This window comes from Vicia villosa, linkage group LG1 (genome assembly GCF_029867415.1).
Source record: "Vicia villosa cultivar HV-30 ecotype Madison, WI linkage group LG1, Vvil1.0, whole genome shotgun sequence".
In the NCBI taxonomy this organism is placed as follows: domain Eukaryota; kingdom Viridiplantae; phylum Streptophyta; class Magnoliopsida; order Fabales; family Fabaceae; genus Vicia; species Vicia villosa.
Genome location: NC_081180.1, coordinates 127,771,194 through 127,791,620, shown reverse-complemented (window position 1 = coordinate 127,791,620; position 20,427 = coordinate 127,771,194). Strand labels below are relative to the sequence as shown.

Genomic DNA, 20,427 nt, shown 5'->3' with positions numbered 1-20,427 from the left:
TAAAGTAGTATAGTATAAATTGCAATGAGTACCTTAGTTAAGTTATCTTGTCCCAAATATTCACTTGAATTTCTATGCTCAACCTTCTTGATCAACTTCATCATTGATGTGCATGGCAATTTTGATCCTTTTCTTCTTTGATAGTCTTTGTCTTCATCAAAACTAGATATAAGATATATTCTTCACAATCTCCCCCTTTTTGATGATGACAAACTCTTTGAATTCATGTTAAGATTTAAAAGTCTCCCCCTAAGTTGCGTGTCTCCTCTTTTATTTTTGAATCTTACAATGATAGAGTCAAACTTTTGGTGCTATAGTTTGGAAGCTTGTTTTAATCTTTACAAAGCTTTGACAAGCTTCCACACCTTTTGTTCATTAGTAGGAAGTACATAACCTTCTGATTGCTCCATATAAATATCTTCATTGAGATTTCTATTTAGGAATGTCGTTTGACATTTACTTGATCAATAAGATCATGCAAAGAAAATAATGTAAGCGATGCTTTTAATTATCTCCATCCTTGTTGGTGGTGCATATGTGTTGAAATAATCAACACATTCCTTTTGTATAGAACCCTTGGCCACTAATCTATCATTGTAGGTGTCTTGTGTATCATCACTATGATACTTCCTTCTAAACATCCATTTTCATCCAATGGGTTTTCACCTTTAGGTAGATTGGCAAGTTCCGAAGTGTTGTTTGACATTATTGAATTCATTTCATCCGGGATAGCATCATTCCAAGAGAAGTCCCTTGAAATTACATCTTCATTGTAACTCTTTAGGATCATCTTCCACTCGAAGAATAATAGGAATCTTACGAACAAAATTCTCACATTTTTCTTCTACTAGATACAAGAAATATGCCGACAATCGATTTTGTTCGGTCCTAGATCCTTAGCCTTTTAGACTTTCTGCTTATTCTAAGTTCAATTTGTTTTTCAACAATCATTGACGAACTTTCGGTTTGTGTTTCAACAATCCGCGAAAAACCTTCTTCACGAGGTTCTTATTTGTAGGAATCTCGAATTCCTTATCCTCCGCGCTAAGGTTCTCAAAATTCTACATCTCGTTATGAATCATCTTTGAATGATCTTTAGATGTTTTATAATAATAAGTTTCATGAAACACAAACAATTTACATCATAGTTCATTTGTATAAGTCATAATTATAAACTTTAATTATTTGATCACTTTGATAATCAACAACTTCCAATTTTAATATATAATTAAGTTTAACTTCCAAATCTCTAGTTATTTGTAAAGAATAAATTAGATTAGGGGACAAAAACATGTTTTTCAAAATTATTATCCAGTACTAATTTCCATTAACGTTATTTAACACTACAAGAAAAAGTTGAATTTGCCAGGGGTTAAACACCTCACAAAAAACTAATGTTGCTTGGGGTAAAGCCCCCCGCAAAGATAAATTCAGGTTAACAGAAAAAAATTAATTATAGCTTGGGGAAACCCCTCGCAAAAGAGAAAGAGGGAAATTTAAATTTTGAAAAAACCATTTTTCGAGGGGCAACCCCTGGCAAATGGGAATGGCGCTAAAAAGTCAAATCAGGCATAGCATTTTGGCAGATTTTAGTGAGGGGACACCCCTCCCAATAAACCACTAGTACATTAGCGAGGGGCTACCCCACGCAAAGTTTACCATTTCTGCTTTTACAGACTGCGCGTGCAGTTTATGTTTCCAACGTTGCTTTTTAGCGAGGGGCTACCCCACGCAGAATTGTACCGTTTGATTAGCGAGGGGGTGCCCCTCGGAAATTATAACACCATAATTAATTCACGCAACCACCGCTTTTGTTACCGTTCCAGATTTTTCTTTATCTCTTCTTCCTTCCCTTCCTCATTCACTTATAATTACTTCTCCAAATTTTTTTCTTCTCCAAATATTCATCTTCTTCTTCTTCCCTTCATCTTCTCTTCTGCAAATATTGTTCTTCTTGGTGAGTAAACATAATTATTCTGTTATGTGATAATTTTATTTTTATAGTTAATTTGTAATCGAAATTTTAATATTATTTCTTGTTTTTCATGTATCAAATGATTTGCTTAAAGGGAGCAGAATTTTGGAACTAAAAGCATCAAGAAACACAACCATTTGTTCATCAATTCCAGGTACACATTACTAAACTTTTTATATATTTTGTATGTATTTAAAAGGTGCAGTAGATATATTTGGTGTTTATATATTTGATTTTGTGTGTTTTTTTATTTGTATAATAATAATATAAACTATTATTTTTTTAAAAAGTTAATTTCGAAATTATTATTATTTATTAGATATTTATATATTATTAACTGTATAACAATATTTGGTGTATATATTATATAAACTGTTAAATTAAAAATAGTATATAAATTTATTGTGTTATGTTAGAGATTTATTGTGTTAATTTTAAAGAGTGTATATTTATGTGTATTTATGTGTATTTTCGTTTTTTTAAGTAAATATAAAGATTGTATATTTATTAATTTCAAAAAATGATATTTTTTTATTTTAGAAAAAAAACTGTATTTTTTAATACTGTCAAAATATTTATTTATATAAAACAATTTTTTTATATTACTTAAATCAAAACAAAAAACAGTATATAATTTATAGTTTATATAAAACAGTTTATTTAATGCTTAAAATAAATAAGAACAGTGTATAAAAATAATTTGTTTTAAAAAAGAGTATATAAAAATATCTTTTATATTTTAAATAGTTTAAAATAATATATAAAAAACAGTGTATAAAAACAAACTATGTGTTTTTAAAAATTAAAATAGAATATTTATTTTGTATAGTTTATAATATATATATATATATATATATATATATATATATATATATATATATATATATATATATATATATATATATATATATATAAAACATTATACAAAAATAAAATTTTAAAAAAAACAATGTATAAAAAAGTAGTATAACATTTTGCATAATATAAAAAATAATATATATGTTTTAAAAAGTATATTTTGTATATAATATAAAAAAGTACTCCACAAAAACAATATGTTTAAAAAAACAGTATATAAAAAAAATAGTATATTACAACTCCTCAAAATTTATGTGATTTTTTGAATAAGTTTTTTTAAAAAGCATTACAAATATATATTCATATAATAGTTTTAAAAATAGTATGTATTTAAAAAGTTAAAATTAAAGTTAAAATTATATTTGGTAGTTTATATATATATATATATATATATATGTATATGTATATATATATATATATATATATATATATATATATATATATATATATATATATATATATATATATATATATATATGATAGTTTATTGTATGTAATAAAAAATAGTATATAAAAACAATATATTATATTTGATAGTTAAAAAAATAAATTTTGTACTTTTAAAATAAAATTATATTTGATAGTTTATATTATATTTAATATATATATATATATATATATATATATATATATATATATATATATATATATATTTGATAGTTTATTGTATGTAATAAAAAGTAGTATATAAAAACAATATATTTATTAAAACGGTATATAAATATTTTAAAAGTAAGTATGTATGTTTAGGATTAAAAACAAGTATATATATAGTTTATATATGTTTAGAAAAAGACAAATATTTAATATGATATGTATCATTTTTTAAAATGATTTTCTTTTTAATATCCAGAATGTACCATAATGATTTCTAAGTTTATTTGCTAAGACAAGATGTATTTTCTTAACTTATAGCACCATTACTTTTAGATAATACCATGACAAAATGCTTTCAAATATACATTACGTGAAATACGTATTACTGATACTATGTATCAAATTCTGCTTTACTTACACATGAACCATGCTAAGAGTATTATGAGTTTACACCGCTTACAAATTTGTTTATTCCATTTTCCAGAATGAAGATGCATTTTACGGGATGACATTACATTACGGTAACAATGGTGCATTACAAAAACCATTATTACATATTTTATGTATGTCATAATTATTAATATGTCATAATTATTAATGATGTTTTGTAATTTAAATTAGAGTGAAGACTCATTTTGATCCCTCACAAATATTACACGAGTCAAATTAGTCCTTCACAATAAAATAAACCCAATTTAATCTCTTATAAAATTTAATCGGATCATATAAGTCCTTCTGTTAATATTTTTTTCAAACCGGTTTTTTCCTAATTTTTAACCGTGACTGGATTGCCACGTTGGATTTTATTTTTTTTTAATTTTTTTTAATTTTTATTTTTAATTTCATTTTTTAAAAATTATAAATTAATAATACAAAAAAGCCAAAATTGTTTCTTATAAGGAGTTGAATTCAGACTCATGTGGTTAATCTTAAACAATTCTAAATTTAAAATAAAAAATACAAAATTTGTATCAATATGGTTTCGAACCTAAGTCTCTTCAGATTAAATGACAGTCAATTTAATAAAATAGAAAGGGAAAAAAGGAAATGCACTGACAGTGTAAAGTATTTTACACTGTCAACCAATGAGAGACATGCATCAGAATAAATCCCATTTTTAATTTTAAAAAACTAAAATTACATGACAAATTAAAGCATTTTGATTGGTTGTATGTGTAAAACTGTTTTACACTGACAGTGCACTATCTTTAAACTCAAATAGAAATTGATTTGTCTATTTGTAAATGATAGTCACTTTACTAACAATTGAAATTGATTTGTTTGGTTGTTATTGATAGTCACTTTACTAACAGTAGAAATTGATTTGTCTAGTTGTAAATGATAATCACTTTATTAACAATAGAAATTGATTTATCTAGTTGTAAATGATAGTCACTTTACTAACAATAGAAATTGATTTGTCTTGTTGTAAATAATAGTCATTTTACTAACAATAGAAATTGATTTTCTAGTTGTAAATGATAATCACTTTAATAACGATAGAAATTGATTTGTCTAGTTGTAAAGTAAAAATCATTTAATTTGAAGGGACTTGGATTTGAGAGCTCATAGATAAAAATTTATGTAGAAAATTTGTTAATATTAGTAGAAATTATGAAAATTACTTATTTAAAAATTACTTTATAAGAAATAATTTTGGCTTTTTTGATATTTTTCATTGATAACTGCTTAAAAATGAAATTAAAAATAAAAATTAATTTAGTATTTAAAAAATAAAAAATAAAAAAATCCAACGTGTCAGTCCAGTCACGGTTTAAAAGTATGAAAAGAACCGATTTAAAAGTAGGAAAAAAACGATTTAAGAAAAATATTAGCAGAAGGACTAATATGATCCGGTTAAATTTTGTAAGGGATTAAGTTTGGTCAATTTTTTTGTGAGGGACTAATTTGACTCGTGTAATATTTGTGAGGGACCAAAATGGGTCTTCACTCTTTAAATTATTATGCATATCATTTAATAATTATCTGAAAATCATAATATCTATAATCATGTCTAATATCATCTATTAATAAAACTGAATTTTTATCTTGATATTACGATTTTTCACATATAATAATTTAATTTCTATGAGAAATAATAGGTTTTTTCTTTACCCACCTCCCTATGGGGGTCACCCCCAGCGAAAACCCCAGTTTACTCCTGCTTCGGAAATGAACTTCCGAAGTATTTTTTTTTTTTTAAATTTTCTCAGACTTCGGAAGTTCATCTCCGAAAACACCAAATGGGGGGTGTTTTCGGAGATGAACTTCCGAAAACACCTTTTTTCAGATTTTGGGGGATTTCAGAAATGAACTTCCGAATTATGCAGAAACTGTGTTTTTTTTTATGATTTTGGAAACAACCTCGTATTTTTAATTAAAGAAAGACGACAAATAAAATAAGCGATATATAAACAGAAAATACTAATATACTAATATGATAAGAATAGTGATATATACAAACCGATCCGATCCAAATCCAAATAATAATAGTGTACGAAATATACAATCCGAAAACAAAAAAATAAACCCGACCACTACTGGGTATGCCTAACCCTCTCACCCTGGGCCCTCCTCTGCCGCCTGTATGCCGCCGCACGGCCCGCATCAGTGACGATCATCTCCATCACGGCGATTGCCTCTGGACCGCCCTGATGAACGACACCTCGATCCAACGCGTCCCGCCCAAGCATCTCTATCCGCTGGCAGATCGGCAGGAGATCAATGGCGTGGTCATCCTCGGCCTGCTGGTTCTCCAGGATCTTCTCGTGTGCTGGCCTAGGAGCGCCGGGAGCGTCGGGTGTCAGCAGAGGATGTGACACCCGATAGAACCATGTGACGTACCCCTCCACACTGTGCCAGTCCTGGGTGACCCGCATGCGACGATACTCCTCTGGTACCACATGATGCTCCCAATCCTCAAACATGGCAGTGAGCTGCACTCTGGTCACTGTGTCGGGAGCAGCCTCAAAGGGTGACCTGGGTATCATCTGCACAAATCCGGACTGCCGCATGCACCGCTCAGGGAGATACCGAACCATGATGATAGTCCCACATGCCAACCAGCCAGAATATAGAGATATGCCGTCAAAGGGGACAATCTGAGTGTAGTCGCTGAACGGCCTCCAGGTGACGTCATCGCGCATCGTGCGGTCCAAGCACCCACGGTATGGTCCCACCGCATTGTTCCCCCTCTGGAGAACGTATCTGGCGGCCCTGGGCATGACGTCAACGTACGTAGGATCGATGTGGAAGCCGTGGATGCGGGAGAAGTAGGAGATGATCTAGCTCTGAAACATAAATAAATACGAAACATAAGTAAATACGAAACACAAATACGAAACATAAATAAATACGGAACAATAAAAATGAAACGAACCGTGAGTAGTGAGCAGGATCCGGTCAACTGCCTCGTCCTCCAGTTGGAGGCCTCATTCAGCTTCTGGTATAGGTATGCCAGAGTAGCTGCCCCCCAGTTCCACTAGTGAACGGTGGTCAAGTCCATGAAGTAGTGGAGGTAGGTCACGTCGATGTACCTCGCACTCTTGTCCACAAAGATCGCAGCGCCTACCACATGCATGTACCAGCACCAGAGAGCGCAGCCACGATGATAATGTGTAAATAGCTCGTCACCCGCATCCTCAGCCTCGGCCGCCGCCACCAGGTGGTGCTCGAAGTAGCGGCTCAGTGTGGTGAACCAGATATGAGGCCCAGATGTCGTGGCGCACTCAAAGTCAGCAACTTCGGGCTCCATACCCAAATAGAGCGCCATCCACTCAGTGGCTTCGACCCTCTGGATCCGGGAGTGGGTCAACAGTGGCCCTCTGATCGGCAGGTGGAGAAGACACTGCACATCATGCAAGGTGATCGTCATCTCCCCAACCGGCAAGTGGAAAGAAGACGTCTCCTTATGCCACCGCTCCACAAAAGCCCCCTGCATGCCGTGGCTGATGGTGGTGTACCCCGTCATGCAGAGCCCACTGAGCCCTAAACCTCTCACAGCGTCGTTAAACCACTCGGCAGTCGGTTTAAACAGACTTAAAATTTTTCGGGCATGGTTCACCATTTTCAACGGCTCTCTCTCCTGTTACAAAAAAACAAATAAAAAAGTATGTTAAATAGACGGTTAATAAAATATTGAATAAACGTCTAAATTATAAACGGTTAAATAATGTAGTCGGGCAAATTATAAAAAATACCTCTCCCTCCCAGATCCGCCGAGCGACGTGGTCGCGGTAGGATATCAGCACGGAAGTGTCAATGGGCCCTCCCGGGTAGCTGTCCTCCTGCTCATCCTCCTCCCCGGGTGGAGGGTCAACATCCGGTACCCCCTCCGCCTCGTGGTATGGCACTGCCACCTCCTCCTCCTCCTCCTCCTCCTTCTCTCGCTAGCGGGAAGAAGATACCCGAGCCAGCCTACTCCTAGATCCAGATGTAGAGGTACCCTCGCCCATCTCCACGGGAACTCGCACACGTCGTCCCCGGCCCTGCCCCCGTCCCTGTGTCGACGCCAGCTGTGATGCCGCCCGCTCGCGTCTAGCCGACGTAGTCTGGGTCTCTCCACCCTGTCTGATGCGTGCTGGTTGATTGCCTGACATGTTCCTGTAAACAATTGAAATCGATTAATATGCGAGACAACAGAAAAAACTAAAAAAAATTGCACTTCTGATACAATTCGGAAGTTCATTTCCGAAATTGGGAATGGAGGTGTTTTCGGAAATGAACTTCCGAAACACCCCTGCGCAGAAGTTCTCTGCAACCTCCAATGGCAGACCCCAAAATCCTAAATCAAACCTATGTCTACACATTCTAAACATCCTAAATATCAGTACAAACCTAACCTAATACATTTTTTTCTATTTGTAAACACCCTAATATAAATTTTAATCATAGATCTTAAAATCAAAATGCTTACCGGTTGAATAGATTGGAGGACTTTTGAATGTAGTATAGCAAGTAGATGGAGCCTTTGATGTAGCTTGGAAGTGGTTTGCAGAAAAATCTCTTTGGGGTTGAGTTTGGAAGAAGATTAGGGTAAATGAATTGGGGGAGGGGGCTGTTTTGCTTAATCTGCAAAACGCACAATATTTCGGAAATGAACTTCCGAAATGCTGTTTTCGGAAATGAACTTCTGAAATAAGACAATTTTTTCAAAAAAAAAGGCGCTTTCGGAGATGCATCTCCGAAAACACCTTTTTCTTGCATTTCGGAAATGCATTTCCGAAGTCAGGGGTAGTTTGGGTTTTTCACCAGAGGTGGACTAGAAGGTTGGGAGGTAGCCAAAGAAATTTCCAAATAATAAAACGTACCTGGATCTATGATGTATATTCTTCTTGTATTTAGAAAGTGTCCACAACACAACAATTCATCTTTGATGTTTGAAACCAATGTCTCGTTGGCATTAAACAAATACTATAAGATTGTTAGAAATTAATTTAAACCGAATGGAATCGAGGCTAGAATCGTGTACGAAACACTTTCTTTATAGTATTTCAAGCATTCTGAATTTGCCTTGGAGTTTCTACGCAGGAATATCCAGGATAATTCAGCCTTCTCGAGTCTGTACAAGACGGGTGAAAACTCGAATGTAGCGAAGAGTGTCTGGAATTTATTCTAGAGGATTTTCGATTTTTTGTGATGAGAATTCTGAATCTGAAATTATGCTTTTATAGGCCATGTTGATATTGTTTCACAAGGTAGCGACCCTTGGTGAAACAGTTTCCTTTTTCAAGAGTTATGACTTTTGGCCCACAACATGGTTCACCAACGGTTGCATGATTTTATTCTGCAGCATTTCATGAAGAGTTGCCACTCTCCGAATTTAAAATTCAAATCATAACATATTTTTCTTGTCATTTTGGAACACACTCATATTATTAATTATTATTAATAATTTGCAACACCCACTTATTTTAATGGGTAATTACCCGTATCTATACCTATTTTGCGGGTTTTTACCCTACGCGTTGTCGATATTTTTTGCAAGTACTCATAAGATACGGACCAAATTGTCATCCCTACTAACATGTGTCCCAATGACCCAAGTTAATAAACTATTTATAAGAAATATTTTCTTGAAACGGGTTGAAACCTTAAATATGACTTTATTACATTAAATTTTTTCTAATTATAGTGTCTTTGAAATGTGTCATTAGGGCACTTGTTATCATCACCCTTCTATTTTATTCGAGCTAAACGTAACCTTAGTATTAGGGGTGTTCAAAACCGAATCGGCCTATTAGAAAATCGCAAAATCGAACCGAATCAAATCGAAACAATAAAAAACCGCAATTGATTCGGATGTGTTTGAGTCATTTTCTAATAAAACCGCACGGTTTGATTCGGTTTGCTGTTTGTATTTTGCAAACCAAACTAAACCAAACCAAACCGCATTACGTTATAAAATCTTACTAACTAATATATATTTCTTTAATTTTAGAGAAATCAACAAATATAAATATCATATGTATTTTTATGATATTCTTTGTATGATATTTATTTTATATTATATATTAACAAAACAAAAAAAATATTATTCAATTATAAATATTATTTTAAAAAATATATTTTTTCGTTTGTATGATATTTAGTAATTTCATGTATATTATTTTGGAAAAAAAGGAAATGCACTGACAGTGTAAAATATTTTTACACTGTCAACCAATGAGAGACATGCATCAGAATAAAGCCCATTTTTAATTTTAAAAAACTGTAATTACATGGAAAATTAAAGCATTTTGATTGGTTGTATGTGTAAAACTGATTTACACTGACAGAGCACTATCTTTAAACTCTATTATTTTTTTCTCCCTATCAAATCTAACTCCAATCACCACTAGACAAACTAATTATTGGTATGCATATTATTCTTTAGACATTAAATAAATGTGTAACCGGTGTAATTTTATTACTTTGATAATTATAATTTTTTTTATAGAAATGTATGAATGACAAAACACAAAATTATATTTTCTTCTATATGTGTATTTATGGCTTCATAATTTTTTTTAAAAAAATCGAATCAACTCAAACTGCATTAGTTTGGTTTGATTTTATTTTATTTTTAAATGTAAATCGAACCAAACTGAATCACATATTTTTTTCTCATGCGATAAGAATAATTTTTAACACCAAAACCGAACCACCGCGAACAACCCTCTTATCTAATCAACCTCACTTTTTATTTACCGCCGAGTCCCTGAACCAAATGAACAAACCTTTGTTATAGTTTTAAGGATGTTGTATCGTTCCATTCCATAATTAACTCATTCAAGATTTTGGGTTCATTCTTTCAACAACGTGTTGAGTGTGGCAACAACACAATGATGTCGCTTTTAAGGTCCTTCAGGTACGCTGTTTCTGTTTCAATTCCCAATTCTCATCCTTTTCATTCATCAATTTCAAAACCACACTCTCATTCTCTACAACAATTTAATCATGAATGTGATGCTGTTTCCTTGTTCAATCAAATGCTTCTTAAGAAGCCTACCCCACCCATGATTCAGTTTGGTGAGATTTTAGGTTCCCTTATGAAGACCAAACATTACCTCACTGTTGTTTCCCTTTTTCAACAAATGGAATCAAGCGGACTTTCTCCAGATTTTGTAACTCACAACACCCTCATCAATTCTTTCTGTCAATTAGGTCATCTCACTTTTGCTTTTTCTGTATTGGCCAAAATTCTCAAGAGGGGTTATCAAATAGATACTATAACTTTGACTACATTACTCAAGGGTTTTTGTCTCAAAGGTCAAGTTCATGAAGCATTACACTTTCATGACAAGGTAGTAGCTCAAGGATTTCATTTAGACCAATTTAGTTATGGGACATTGATCAATGGGTTATGCAAAGTTGGAGAAACAACTGCGGCCCTAAAAGTGCTGAGACAAGTTGATGGGAAACTTGTTCAAGCTAACGTGGTAATGTACAATACAATTATGGATAGTTTATGTAAAGATAAAAATCTTATTGATGCATTTGATTTATACTCTGAAATGATAGCCAAAAGAATTTCTCCCAATGTTTTCACTTACAATTCTTTAATCTATGGTTTTTGTATTGTTGGTCGATTGAAAGAAGCAATTCATTTGTTAAATAAAATGAAATTGGAAAACATCATCCCAAATGTGTACATTTTTAGTACATTGATTGATGCTTTTTGTAAAGAAGGTAAAGTGGAAGAAGCTAAAGTATTGTTGGCTTTGATGATGAGAAAAGGTGTTGCACTTAATGTTGTTAGTTATAACACTTTAATGGACGGATATTGTCTAGTAAATAAAGTGAACAAAGCCATGGATATTCTAAACATTATGTCTCGACAAGGAGTAGTAGCTGATGTTCAGAGCTACAGCATCATTATTAATGGACTTTGTAAGGTTAAAATGGTTGATGAAGCTATGAAGATCTTTGAAGAAATGCACTGCAAACAAATATTTCCTAATACGGTAACTTACAATACCCTTATAGATGGTTTGTGCAAATCTGGGAGAATATCACATGCTTTGAAACTTGTCGATAAGATGCATGATAGAGGTCAACTGCCTGATATAGTTACTTACAATTCTATATTGGATGGTTTATGCAAAAACCATCACGTTGACAAAGCAATTGAATTGTTGACGAAATTTAAAGACCAAGGTATTCAACCAAATGTGCGCACATACAATATTCTTATCAATGAATTGTGCAAAAGTGGAAGACTAAAGGATGCACGAAACATTTTTGAAGATCTTTTGGTCAAAGGCTACAATCTAACTGTCTATACATATAATGCTATGATCAGGGGATTTTGTATCAAGGGCTTGTTTGATGAGGCACTGACCATGCTCTCAGAAATGAAAGACAGTGGTTGCATTCCGAATGCTATAACTTATGAAATAATGATTTTTGCTTTGTTTGGAAAAGATGAAAATGATATGGCGGAGAAACTTATTCGTGAAATGATTGGGAGCGGTCTATTGTAAGAATGATACTAAGTAAGATGTATTTCTACTTCTACATTGTTAATATTTTGAATTTATGTTTCAGCATTATCTCATCATTTCATTTATGTATGCAGATGCTTCACCTCTTGGGGAAGAATGTTTTTGTATTAGTGTCTCTTTTGGTAAGTGTTTTTATACTTCACTACCTGATAGATTGGCGAGTTCTAACTTGAAGGAAATCAGTAGAATATTAAATTTAATGTTGTCTTAGGAGTGTTGTTGGGTTGAGTTTGTACAAATTGTCTTACCCCTCTAGCAAATATCCTGACACTATATGTGATAAAATTCCATTTCAGTAGAGTTTGAAAGAAACAAGATGAGTTTTAATATCTTTTTAATGTCATTTCTATATTACAACGACAATACTTCAATTACTTTAATGTCCCTTTGAATTCTTTTCCATCAAAGTCTCTGCTATCAAGTATCAACTGGAATGGTACGACACTTTGTAGATGCTATATGTTCTTAGTTGTTTAGTTGATTGGAATTTGTTGATTTCTTGACTCTTTATGTCAAAGACAATGCATACAAGAAAGGATTGATGTTTAAGATTTTGACGCACGGATTTACGCAGTTGATTTTTGAGTCTGTTTTATTTTCTTTACATTGAGAAATGGGAGCTATGTTTCCTGTCAATCATTTTGTAGAATGTTGTAGTTGTTGATGAAGCATCTGTTGTTTCAAGTTCTGTAATGGTTTTAATTTCACTTTCTTCTTAGAATTATGCAATGGCAAATCTATTGTTTTATTATATTATGATGTGAATGCTGAGGTATTCTGTTTATCACAGGAAGCAAATGATAATTTGGAGGATGCAAGCAATGAGCTGATTCTCACTGATGAAAAGGTTGTTCGGTTTTTACGATGAAGTTGAGATGATGATAGAACAGATGCAAGAGGTGACAAGCAGGAAATGGAAAAGCTTAAGGAAGAGAAACAATAGCATTTGTAGAGAGGTAGTAATGGAGATCAACAACTTTATGTTAAAATTTAGAATCGATATGATATTATATTATCACAGTTTCTCTTTAGCTACTACGACAACATTGATGATTGATTCAAAAATACTTATAAAAATTTGATAATTTATTCAAAACTTTTGATAAATCGCACAGCTTTTGGAATAATTCAAAATAAATACAATGGAATTGTAAAATTGATTTTTTATATGAAAGAGTAATATAATATGAGCAGTGCAATGAAATACCAAGTATGACTAGAACTTTGGCAAAACAAAATCCTTTGGCTTAAATGCACCACCACTTTTCGATCACGTTGATGTGGGAAGCGGCACGGCCCGGCACGGTGGATCTGATTGAGATCATTGGAGAAAGGAGAAGGTGAAGCTTGAGGAAGAAGATGATTAACGAATTATGAGAAGAAGATATTCGTTGGACAAACTCATATAGAGAGAAGAAAATAAATGTTACTCTATGGGGGGTTGGATTCTTCTTCGATGAAAATTTTCTGCCAATTTAAATAGAAACAAGGCTTAATACATCTTTTGGTCCCTCAAATTAATTTTAGATTTCACTTTAGTCATTTATTTAATAAACGTTACTTTTAAGTCCCTCAAATCACTTTCTGATACTCACATTAATCCCTTCTGTTAAATTTTAACAAAATCCGTTAACTTTTGTAGACGGGCAGGCCAACTGTATTTATTTGATTGACATGGAATTATTTTAATTAATTTAGAATTATTTTAATTGATTTAAAATATTTTGTTATTTAAAATTTATTAAGAATTATTTTATATATGAAGTTACCTTCTTCTCTCATCTTCAAACTCTAGCAGTCGCCTCCATCTCTTTTCAATCTCTTTTTTTTTTTCCTTATCCTTCTTTCTGCAACAACAAGTTCCTATGGTGTTTTCCATCTCTTTTTTTTTTTTCTCTTATCATATTGTTGGTTGTTTATTCAGTTAGGAATCGTGTTCATGTTGTTGTTTTTGATTATTTACTTTCGAATCTTTATAGTTTTGTTCATAAGGAGCTTAAACGGTTGCTTTGGGATGATGGGTTTTTGTCGGATAATTTGAATTCGAAAGTGCGTGATTCGATTGATGATGTTGATGTTGTTGATGTTGTTGAAGGAAAAGAAGGTAAGGTGTTTGATGATTGTTCCCAATGTGTTGGACAAGAGAAAGGGGATTTGGTTTCGAAGAGAAAAAAAGAGGGAAGAATTAGAAGAATAAGTACAAAGATGCAGATGGAACACGAAGAAAATCACAGGAGATGGAAATGTGAATGGGACAGGGAGAGACTAGAGCTTGATAGAAGATTGAAGGAGCAACTTAGTGGTGATGATGGTGAGAATGATTCTGTTAATCATTCATATGTTTTGGAAGCTCTATCTCGAGCTTTGAGGAAAATCGAGGAGTCTTATCTTGATGTTGCTGATAAGATGGTGATGGAGAATCCAGAACTTGCTTTGATGGGTTCATGTGTTCTTGTAATGTTGATGAAAGGGGAAGATGTTTATGTGATGAATGTGGGAGATAGTAAAGCTGTGTTGGCACAAAAGGCTGAACCTGATTATTGGATTGGGAAAATTCAACAGGATTTGGAGAGGATTAATGAAGAGACGATGCATGATCTTGAATCATGGGAAGATGCTGATAAATTAAATGTTATTCCTAGTTTAAGTACTTTTCATCTTACCAAAGATCATAGATCCAATGTTGAAGAGGTAAATTCTTTACCAAAAATCAAATGGACATGAATCCAGAATGTGGATTCGATGTTTTTTGCTTATTAAATTAAAGCATCATATATTTTGTTGTAATTAACTGTGAGGAACAAAATTTTAATGATGCTGAAGAATCTTGTTTCTATGACCACTTAGGATTATCAATTCACACATGGATGCAAGTTTAGTAGAAATTTCAAGGATAGATAAGGGTTAGGACAACAAAAGGAAGAAGAAGAGAAAAGAAAAAAGTGTTGACAATTGCTATATTTTTTTTACATATTATTAATAGTTTGCGAGGGTTTTTAACCTCCGAAAATAAAGTTCCTGTAGTTTAAGGCTATGTTTGGGAGTTTGGAGGGGAAGGGAGGGGAGGGCTTTGAAAAATAAGAAGAATTGGGTGAAAAGGATAAAAAGATTTTGGGTAGGAGGGTTTTGGAGGGTTTGAGTTTATTCATAATACCAAAAACCCCATAAAATGGGGGAACTCAAAAATTGTATTGAAGGAGGGTTTTGGAGGGTTTTGAAGGGCTTACATAAATGTTCCAAATATCTTTTAGATTGTTATAGTATTCCCAAAATTAAAAATATATTAATGATAATGACTCTTTTATCATTCTAAACAAAATCATTTTTTCAAAAAATGTCAAATATTTTCCTATATTTTTTTAAAATTTTGTTTTTGGAAGCCTTCCCCTCCCCTCCTCTCCAAACTCCCAAACATAGCCTAAAGAAAATCAATTTTTTAATACATATGCTGAGTCACAAATACTAAATACGCCTTGTTGTCATGCCAGATCATCAAACTTAACGTTTTCACACTCAAATTAACAGAATGGACCAACTTCGATAACGAAAGTTTTGTTAAGGGACTTAATTGTAACGTTTATTACATAAGAGACTAAAACGAAAACTGAAATTAAGTTATGAGACTTAAGGACTAAATAAGCCTAAAAACAATTGATTAATATTAATATTTTTTACTTTAAAATATAAATCACTTAATTTTAAATGGATTAGTATTACGTGGAAATATATTGGGAAAAATAGAATTGACACTTCGTCAAAACAAGGGAAGGGACACATCATTAAAAATTAATCCCAAATTGATTGGGGGACTAAAATTCAAAACAAAAATTAAAAAAAAAAAGGTTAAAACCGTGATTTTTAAAATATGGAGACTAAAACTAAAAAAAAACAAAATAGAAGGACCAAAATTGCAATTAAGTCAAATCCTTTTTATAGCGTTTGCAAACCAAGTTAGATTTTATTAAATTTTTAAATTTTTATTTCACCTAATTTAAGATATATATAATAAAATGAACTAAATTATTCTATTCCGCCTTAAATATGATTTTATTATATATAATTTTTTTTAATTATAATGTCTTTAACATGTGCCCTTCATTACCCTTCTATTTTATTCAATCTAAACTAGCTTTAGAGTATTTTTTATGAAGATTGTTTAATGTACACTAGGATTTATAAGTTCTGAAATTTAATATTTTAATTATTGAAGTAGATATAAGTGATGTTTCCGTTGCTTAAATATTTATGTAAGTTAGATCTTGAAGCAATACATAAAATATGTTATTTATCATTAAATAATATTGATCTTGATAATTTGTGGAGGTAAATATGAATTGAATTGATTGGAGAAGATATAGATTGCTTATTAAAATTGGTTTAGAACGTGACAATTTAGTACCTCACAAATAACTCAAACAATAAAAAAAAAAACAATCGAAATAAGTTCTCCTTAATCAAAGCTTTGTTATAGTTTTAAGGATGTTGTCTCATTCCATTCCATAATTAACTCATTCAAGATTTTGGTTCAACAAGACAACGATGTCGCTTTTAAGGTCCTTCAGGTACGCTCTTTCTCTTTCAGTTCCCAATTCCCATCCTTTTCAATCATCAATTTCAAAACCATACACTCACTCTCCGCAACAATTTAGTCATGAATTTGATGCTGTTTCCTTGTTCAATCAAATGCTTCATATGAAACCTACCCCTCCCATGATTCAGTTTGGTGAGATTTTAGGTTCCCTTGCCAAGACCAAACATTACTCCACTGTTGTTTCTCTTTGTCAACAAATGGAATCAAGCGGACTTTCTCCTGATTTTGTAACTCACAACACCCTCATCAATTCTTTCTGTCATTTAGGTCAACTCACTTTTGCTTTTTCTGTATTGGTCAAAATTCTCAAGAGGGGTTATCAAATAGATACTATAACTTTGACTACATTACTCAAGGGTTTTTGTCTCAAAGGTCAAGTTCATAAAGCATTGCACTTTCATGACAAGGTAGTAGCTCAGGGATTTCATTTAGATCAAGTTAGTTATGGGACATTGATCAATGGGTTATGCAAAGTTGGAGAAACAACTGCGGCCCTGAAAGTGCTAAGACAAGTTGATGGGAAACTTGTTCAACCTAGTGTGGTAATGTACAATGCAATTATGGATAGTTTATGTAAAGATAAAAATCTTATTGATGCATTTGATTTATACTCTGAAATGGTTGCCAAAAGAATTTCTCCCGATGTTTTCACTTACAATTCTTTAATCTATGGTTTTTGTATTGTTGGTCGATTGAAAGAAGCGATTCATTTGTTAAATAGAATGAAATTGGAAAACGTCATCCCAAATGTGTACATTTTTAGTACATTGATGGATGCTTTTTGTAAAGAAGGTAGAGTGGAAGAAGCTAAAATAGTGTTGGCTTTGATGATAAGAAAAGGTGTTGCACTTAATGTTGTTAGTTATAACACTTTAATGGACGGATATTGTCTTGTAAATGAAGTGAACAAAGCCATGGATATTCTAAACATTATGTCTCGACAAGGAGTAGTAGCTGATGTTCGGAGTTACAACATCATTATTAATGGACTTTGTAAAGTTAAAATGGTTGATGAAGCTATGAAGATCTTTGAAGAAATGCATTGCAAACAAATTTTTCCTAATACGGTAACTTACAATACCCTTATAGATGGTTTGTGCAAATCTGGGAGAATATCACATGCTTTGAAACTTGTCGATAAGATGCATGATAGAGGTCAACCGCCTAATATAGTTACTTACACTTCTATATTGGATGGTTTATGCAAAAACCATCATGTTGACAAGGCAATTGAATTGTTAACAAAATTTAAAGACCAAGGTATTCAACCAGATGTGTGCATATACAATATTCTTATCAATGAATTGTGCAAAAGTGGTAGACTAAAGGATGCACAAAACATTTTTGAAGATCTTTTGGTTAAAGGCTACCATCTAACTGTCTATACATATAATGCTATGATCAAGGGATTTTGTATCAAGGGCTTGTTTGATGAAGCACTGACCATGCTGTCAGAAATGAAAGACAATGGTTGCATTCCGAATGCTATAACTTATGAAATAATGATTTTTGCTTTGTTTGGAAAAGATGAAAATGATATGGCGGAGAAACTTATTCGTGAAATGATTGGGAGAGGTCTATTGTAAGAACGATACTAAGTAAGATGTATTTCTACTTATACATTGTTAATATTTTGAATTTATGTTTCAGCATTATCTCATCATTTCATTTATGTATGCAGATGCTTCACCTCTTGGGGAAGAATGTTTTTGTTATTATTGTTTCTTTTGGTAAGTGTTTTTATACTTCATTACCATATCATTGACCGTTGTCTTGTTCTTAGTTGATTGGAATTTGTTGATTTCTTGACTCTATATGTTAAAGTCAATGCATGCAAGAAAGGATTCAGGTTTAAGATTTTTACCCACGAATTTGTGCAATTGATTTTTGAGTCTGTTTTATTTTCTTTACATTAAGAAATGGGAACTATTTTTCCTGTCAATCATTTTGTAGAATGTTGTAGTTGTTGATGAAGCATCTGTTCTTTCAAGTCCTGAAATGGTTTTAATTTCACTTTCTTCTAATAATTATGCAATGGCAAATCTATTGTTTTATTATATTATGATGTGAATGCTGAGGTATTCTGTTTATCACAGGAAGCAAATGATAATTTGGAGGATGCAAGCAATGAGCTGATTCTCATTGATGAAGAGGTTGTTCAGTTTTTACTCATGTGCCTAAGGATGTAGTTGAGATGATGTAGAGCAGATGCAAGAGGTGACAAACAAGAAATGGAAAAGCTTAAGGAAGAGAAACAATAGCATTTGTAGAGAGGTAGAAATGGAGACCAACAACTTGATGTTAAAATTTAGAATCGATATGATATTATATTATCGCAGTTTCTCTTTAGCTACTACGACAGCATTGAATCATCAGTACTATAGATATAGAGATATACTACTCCAATTTAACAACAATGTAAAACTAACTTTTTATACAATTAGTAGTACACATCTATTAAATTTTCAATAAAATGAAACATATATAAATTTAACAAACCCTTATAAGAACAGCATTTTTTCTTCACTTTCATAGCTATTACAACTTTATGATGGTATCTATTTAGTCACCACAGTCCACGAAATCATAGTTGATAATAAGATGACCCTGAGCATCCCCACTTCCATCCGAGTCAAGCCTCCGAAACACACTAACGTCCAAATCTAAGCCTTCATTATGACACTGGTCAATAATTCTTACTATTTCCTCATCTCCAGTTTTAGTGTTTCTCACCTAAACCCAAAACAAAACATAAAACAGAATGCTTTAACTTCTCGATCAAGAAACAACACAAAAATGAAAGAAAAACACAATACATATATCATCATACCTTCAAGCAACGGCCACAGGAATCAGGGCCTTGAGGTCCGACAGGCCCACAAAAAGCAGTCCAACCATATTTGCTCCGCCATGATAAAGGCTGGTTTGCATCCCAAGTTGCGCAAAATGCACTTACTGCTAGTAAGTCCCAGTTATGCTGTTCTGGTTGGTATAAATTATATGTAGCCGTCACAGTACCACTCTGTGCAGAGGCCAAAACTAGAACATAGAACAAAGACAACATGCATAAGGTAAACCTTGTCATAGTTGTGATGTGAATAAGTTTTAGATCTTGCAAATTGTAATTGATTTATGCATAGATGTACCTGCATTTTATAGGCTTATTTTGTGGCCGGCATCAATTGATGCCAGTACAATCAAAGCTCATAGTAAAAAGTTACATACAATGCTTATCTTATCATGCCAATTATATTATATTTGTCTCTAAATGTTTGCAATCAAACACATGAAGCTTGGACAAAGTGGCAACAATAGTCCTATATCACATTAATAAATTATGAAATTCAATTTTTTTATAATCTCAATTCGTCTGTATGTATCCACTTCGTAGTTTTTGATTTCAACTTGCTATAGTCATGATA

At 32.5% G+C, this 20,427-nt stretch overlaps 3 protein-coding genes across 3 annotated transcripts; 2 read left to right on the top strand and 1 right to left on the bottom strand.

The window, feature by feature from the left end:
* The first annotated feature begins 10,600 nt into the window (after positions 1 to 10,600).
* Positions 10,601 to 19,503, top strand: LOC131653624 (uncharacterized). Its single transcript, XM_058923872.1, has 8 exons — positions 10,601 to 12,390; positions 12,489 to 12,536; positions 13,062 to 13,103; positions 13,205 to 13,269; positions 14,394 to 15,105; positions 16,918 to 18,603; positions 18,687 to 18,735; positions 19,102 to 19,503. The coding sequence occupies exons 1-6, from the start codon at positions 10,753 to 10,755 to the stop codon at positions 18,589 to 18,591; spliced, it is 4,179 nt and encodes a 1,392-aa protein (XP_058779855.1). The 5' UTR covers positions 10,601 to 10,752; the 3' UTR covers positions 18,592 to 18,603; positions 18,687 to 18,735; positions 19,102 to 19,503.
* LOC131644154 (probable protein phosphatase 2C 4) lies at positions 14,146 to 16,170 on the top strand. Its single transcript, XM_058914574.1, has 2 exons — positions 14,146 to 15,105; positions 15,262 to 16,170. Exons 1-2 carry the CDS (start codon positions 14,620 to 14,622, stop codon positions 15,313 to 15,315), a joined length of 540 nt encoding a protein of 179 aa, XP_058770557.1. The 5' UTR covers positions 14,146 to 14,619; the 3' UTR covers positions 15,316 to 16,170.
* Positions 19,504 to 19,532: 29 nt separating the features above from the next.
* LOC131644155 (pathogenesis-related protein PR-4-like) lies at positions 19,533 to 20,109 on the bottom strand. Its single transcript, XM_058914575.1, has 2 exons — positions 19,836 to 20,109; positions 19,533 to 19,738 (listed from the first exon to the last, which is right to left on the bottom strand). The coding sequence occupies exons 1-2, from the start codon at positions 20,088 to 20,090 to the stop codon at positions 19,568 to 19,570; spliced, it is 426 nt and encodes a 141-aa protein (XP_058770558.1). The 5' UTR covers positions 20,091 to 20,109; the 3' UTR covers positions 19,533 to 19,567.
* Between the last annotated feature and the right edge of the window lie 318 nt (positions 20,110 to 20,427).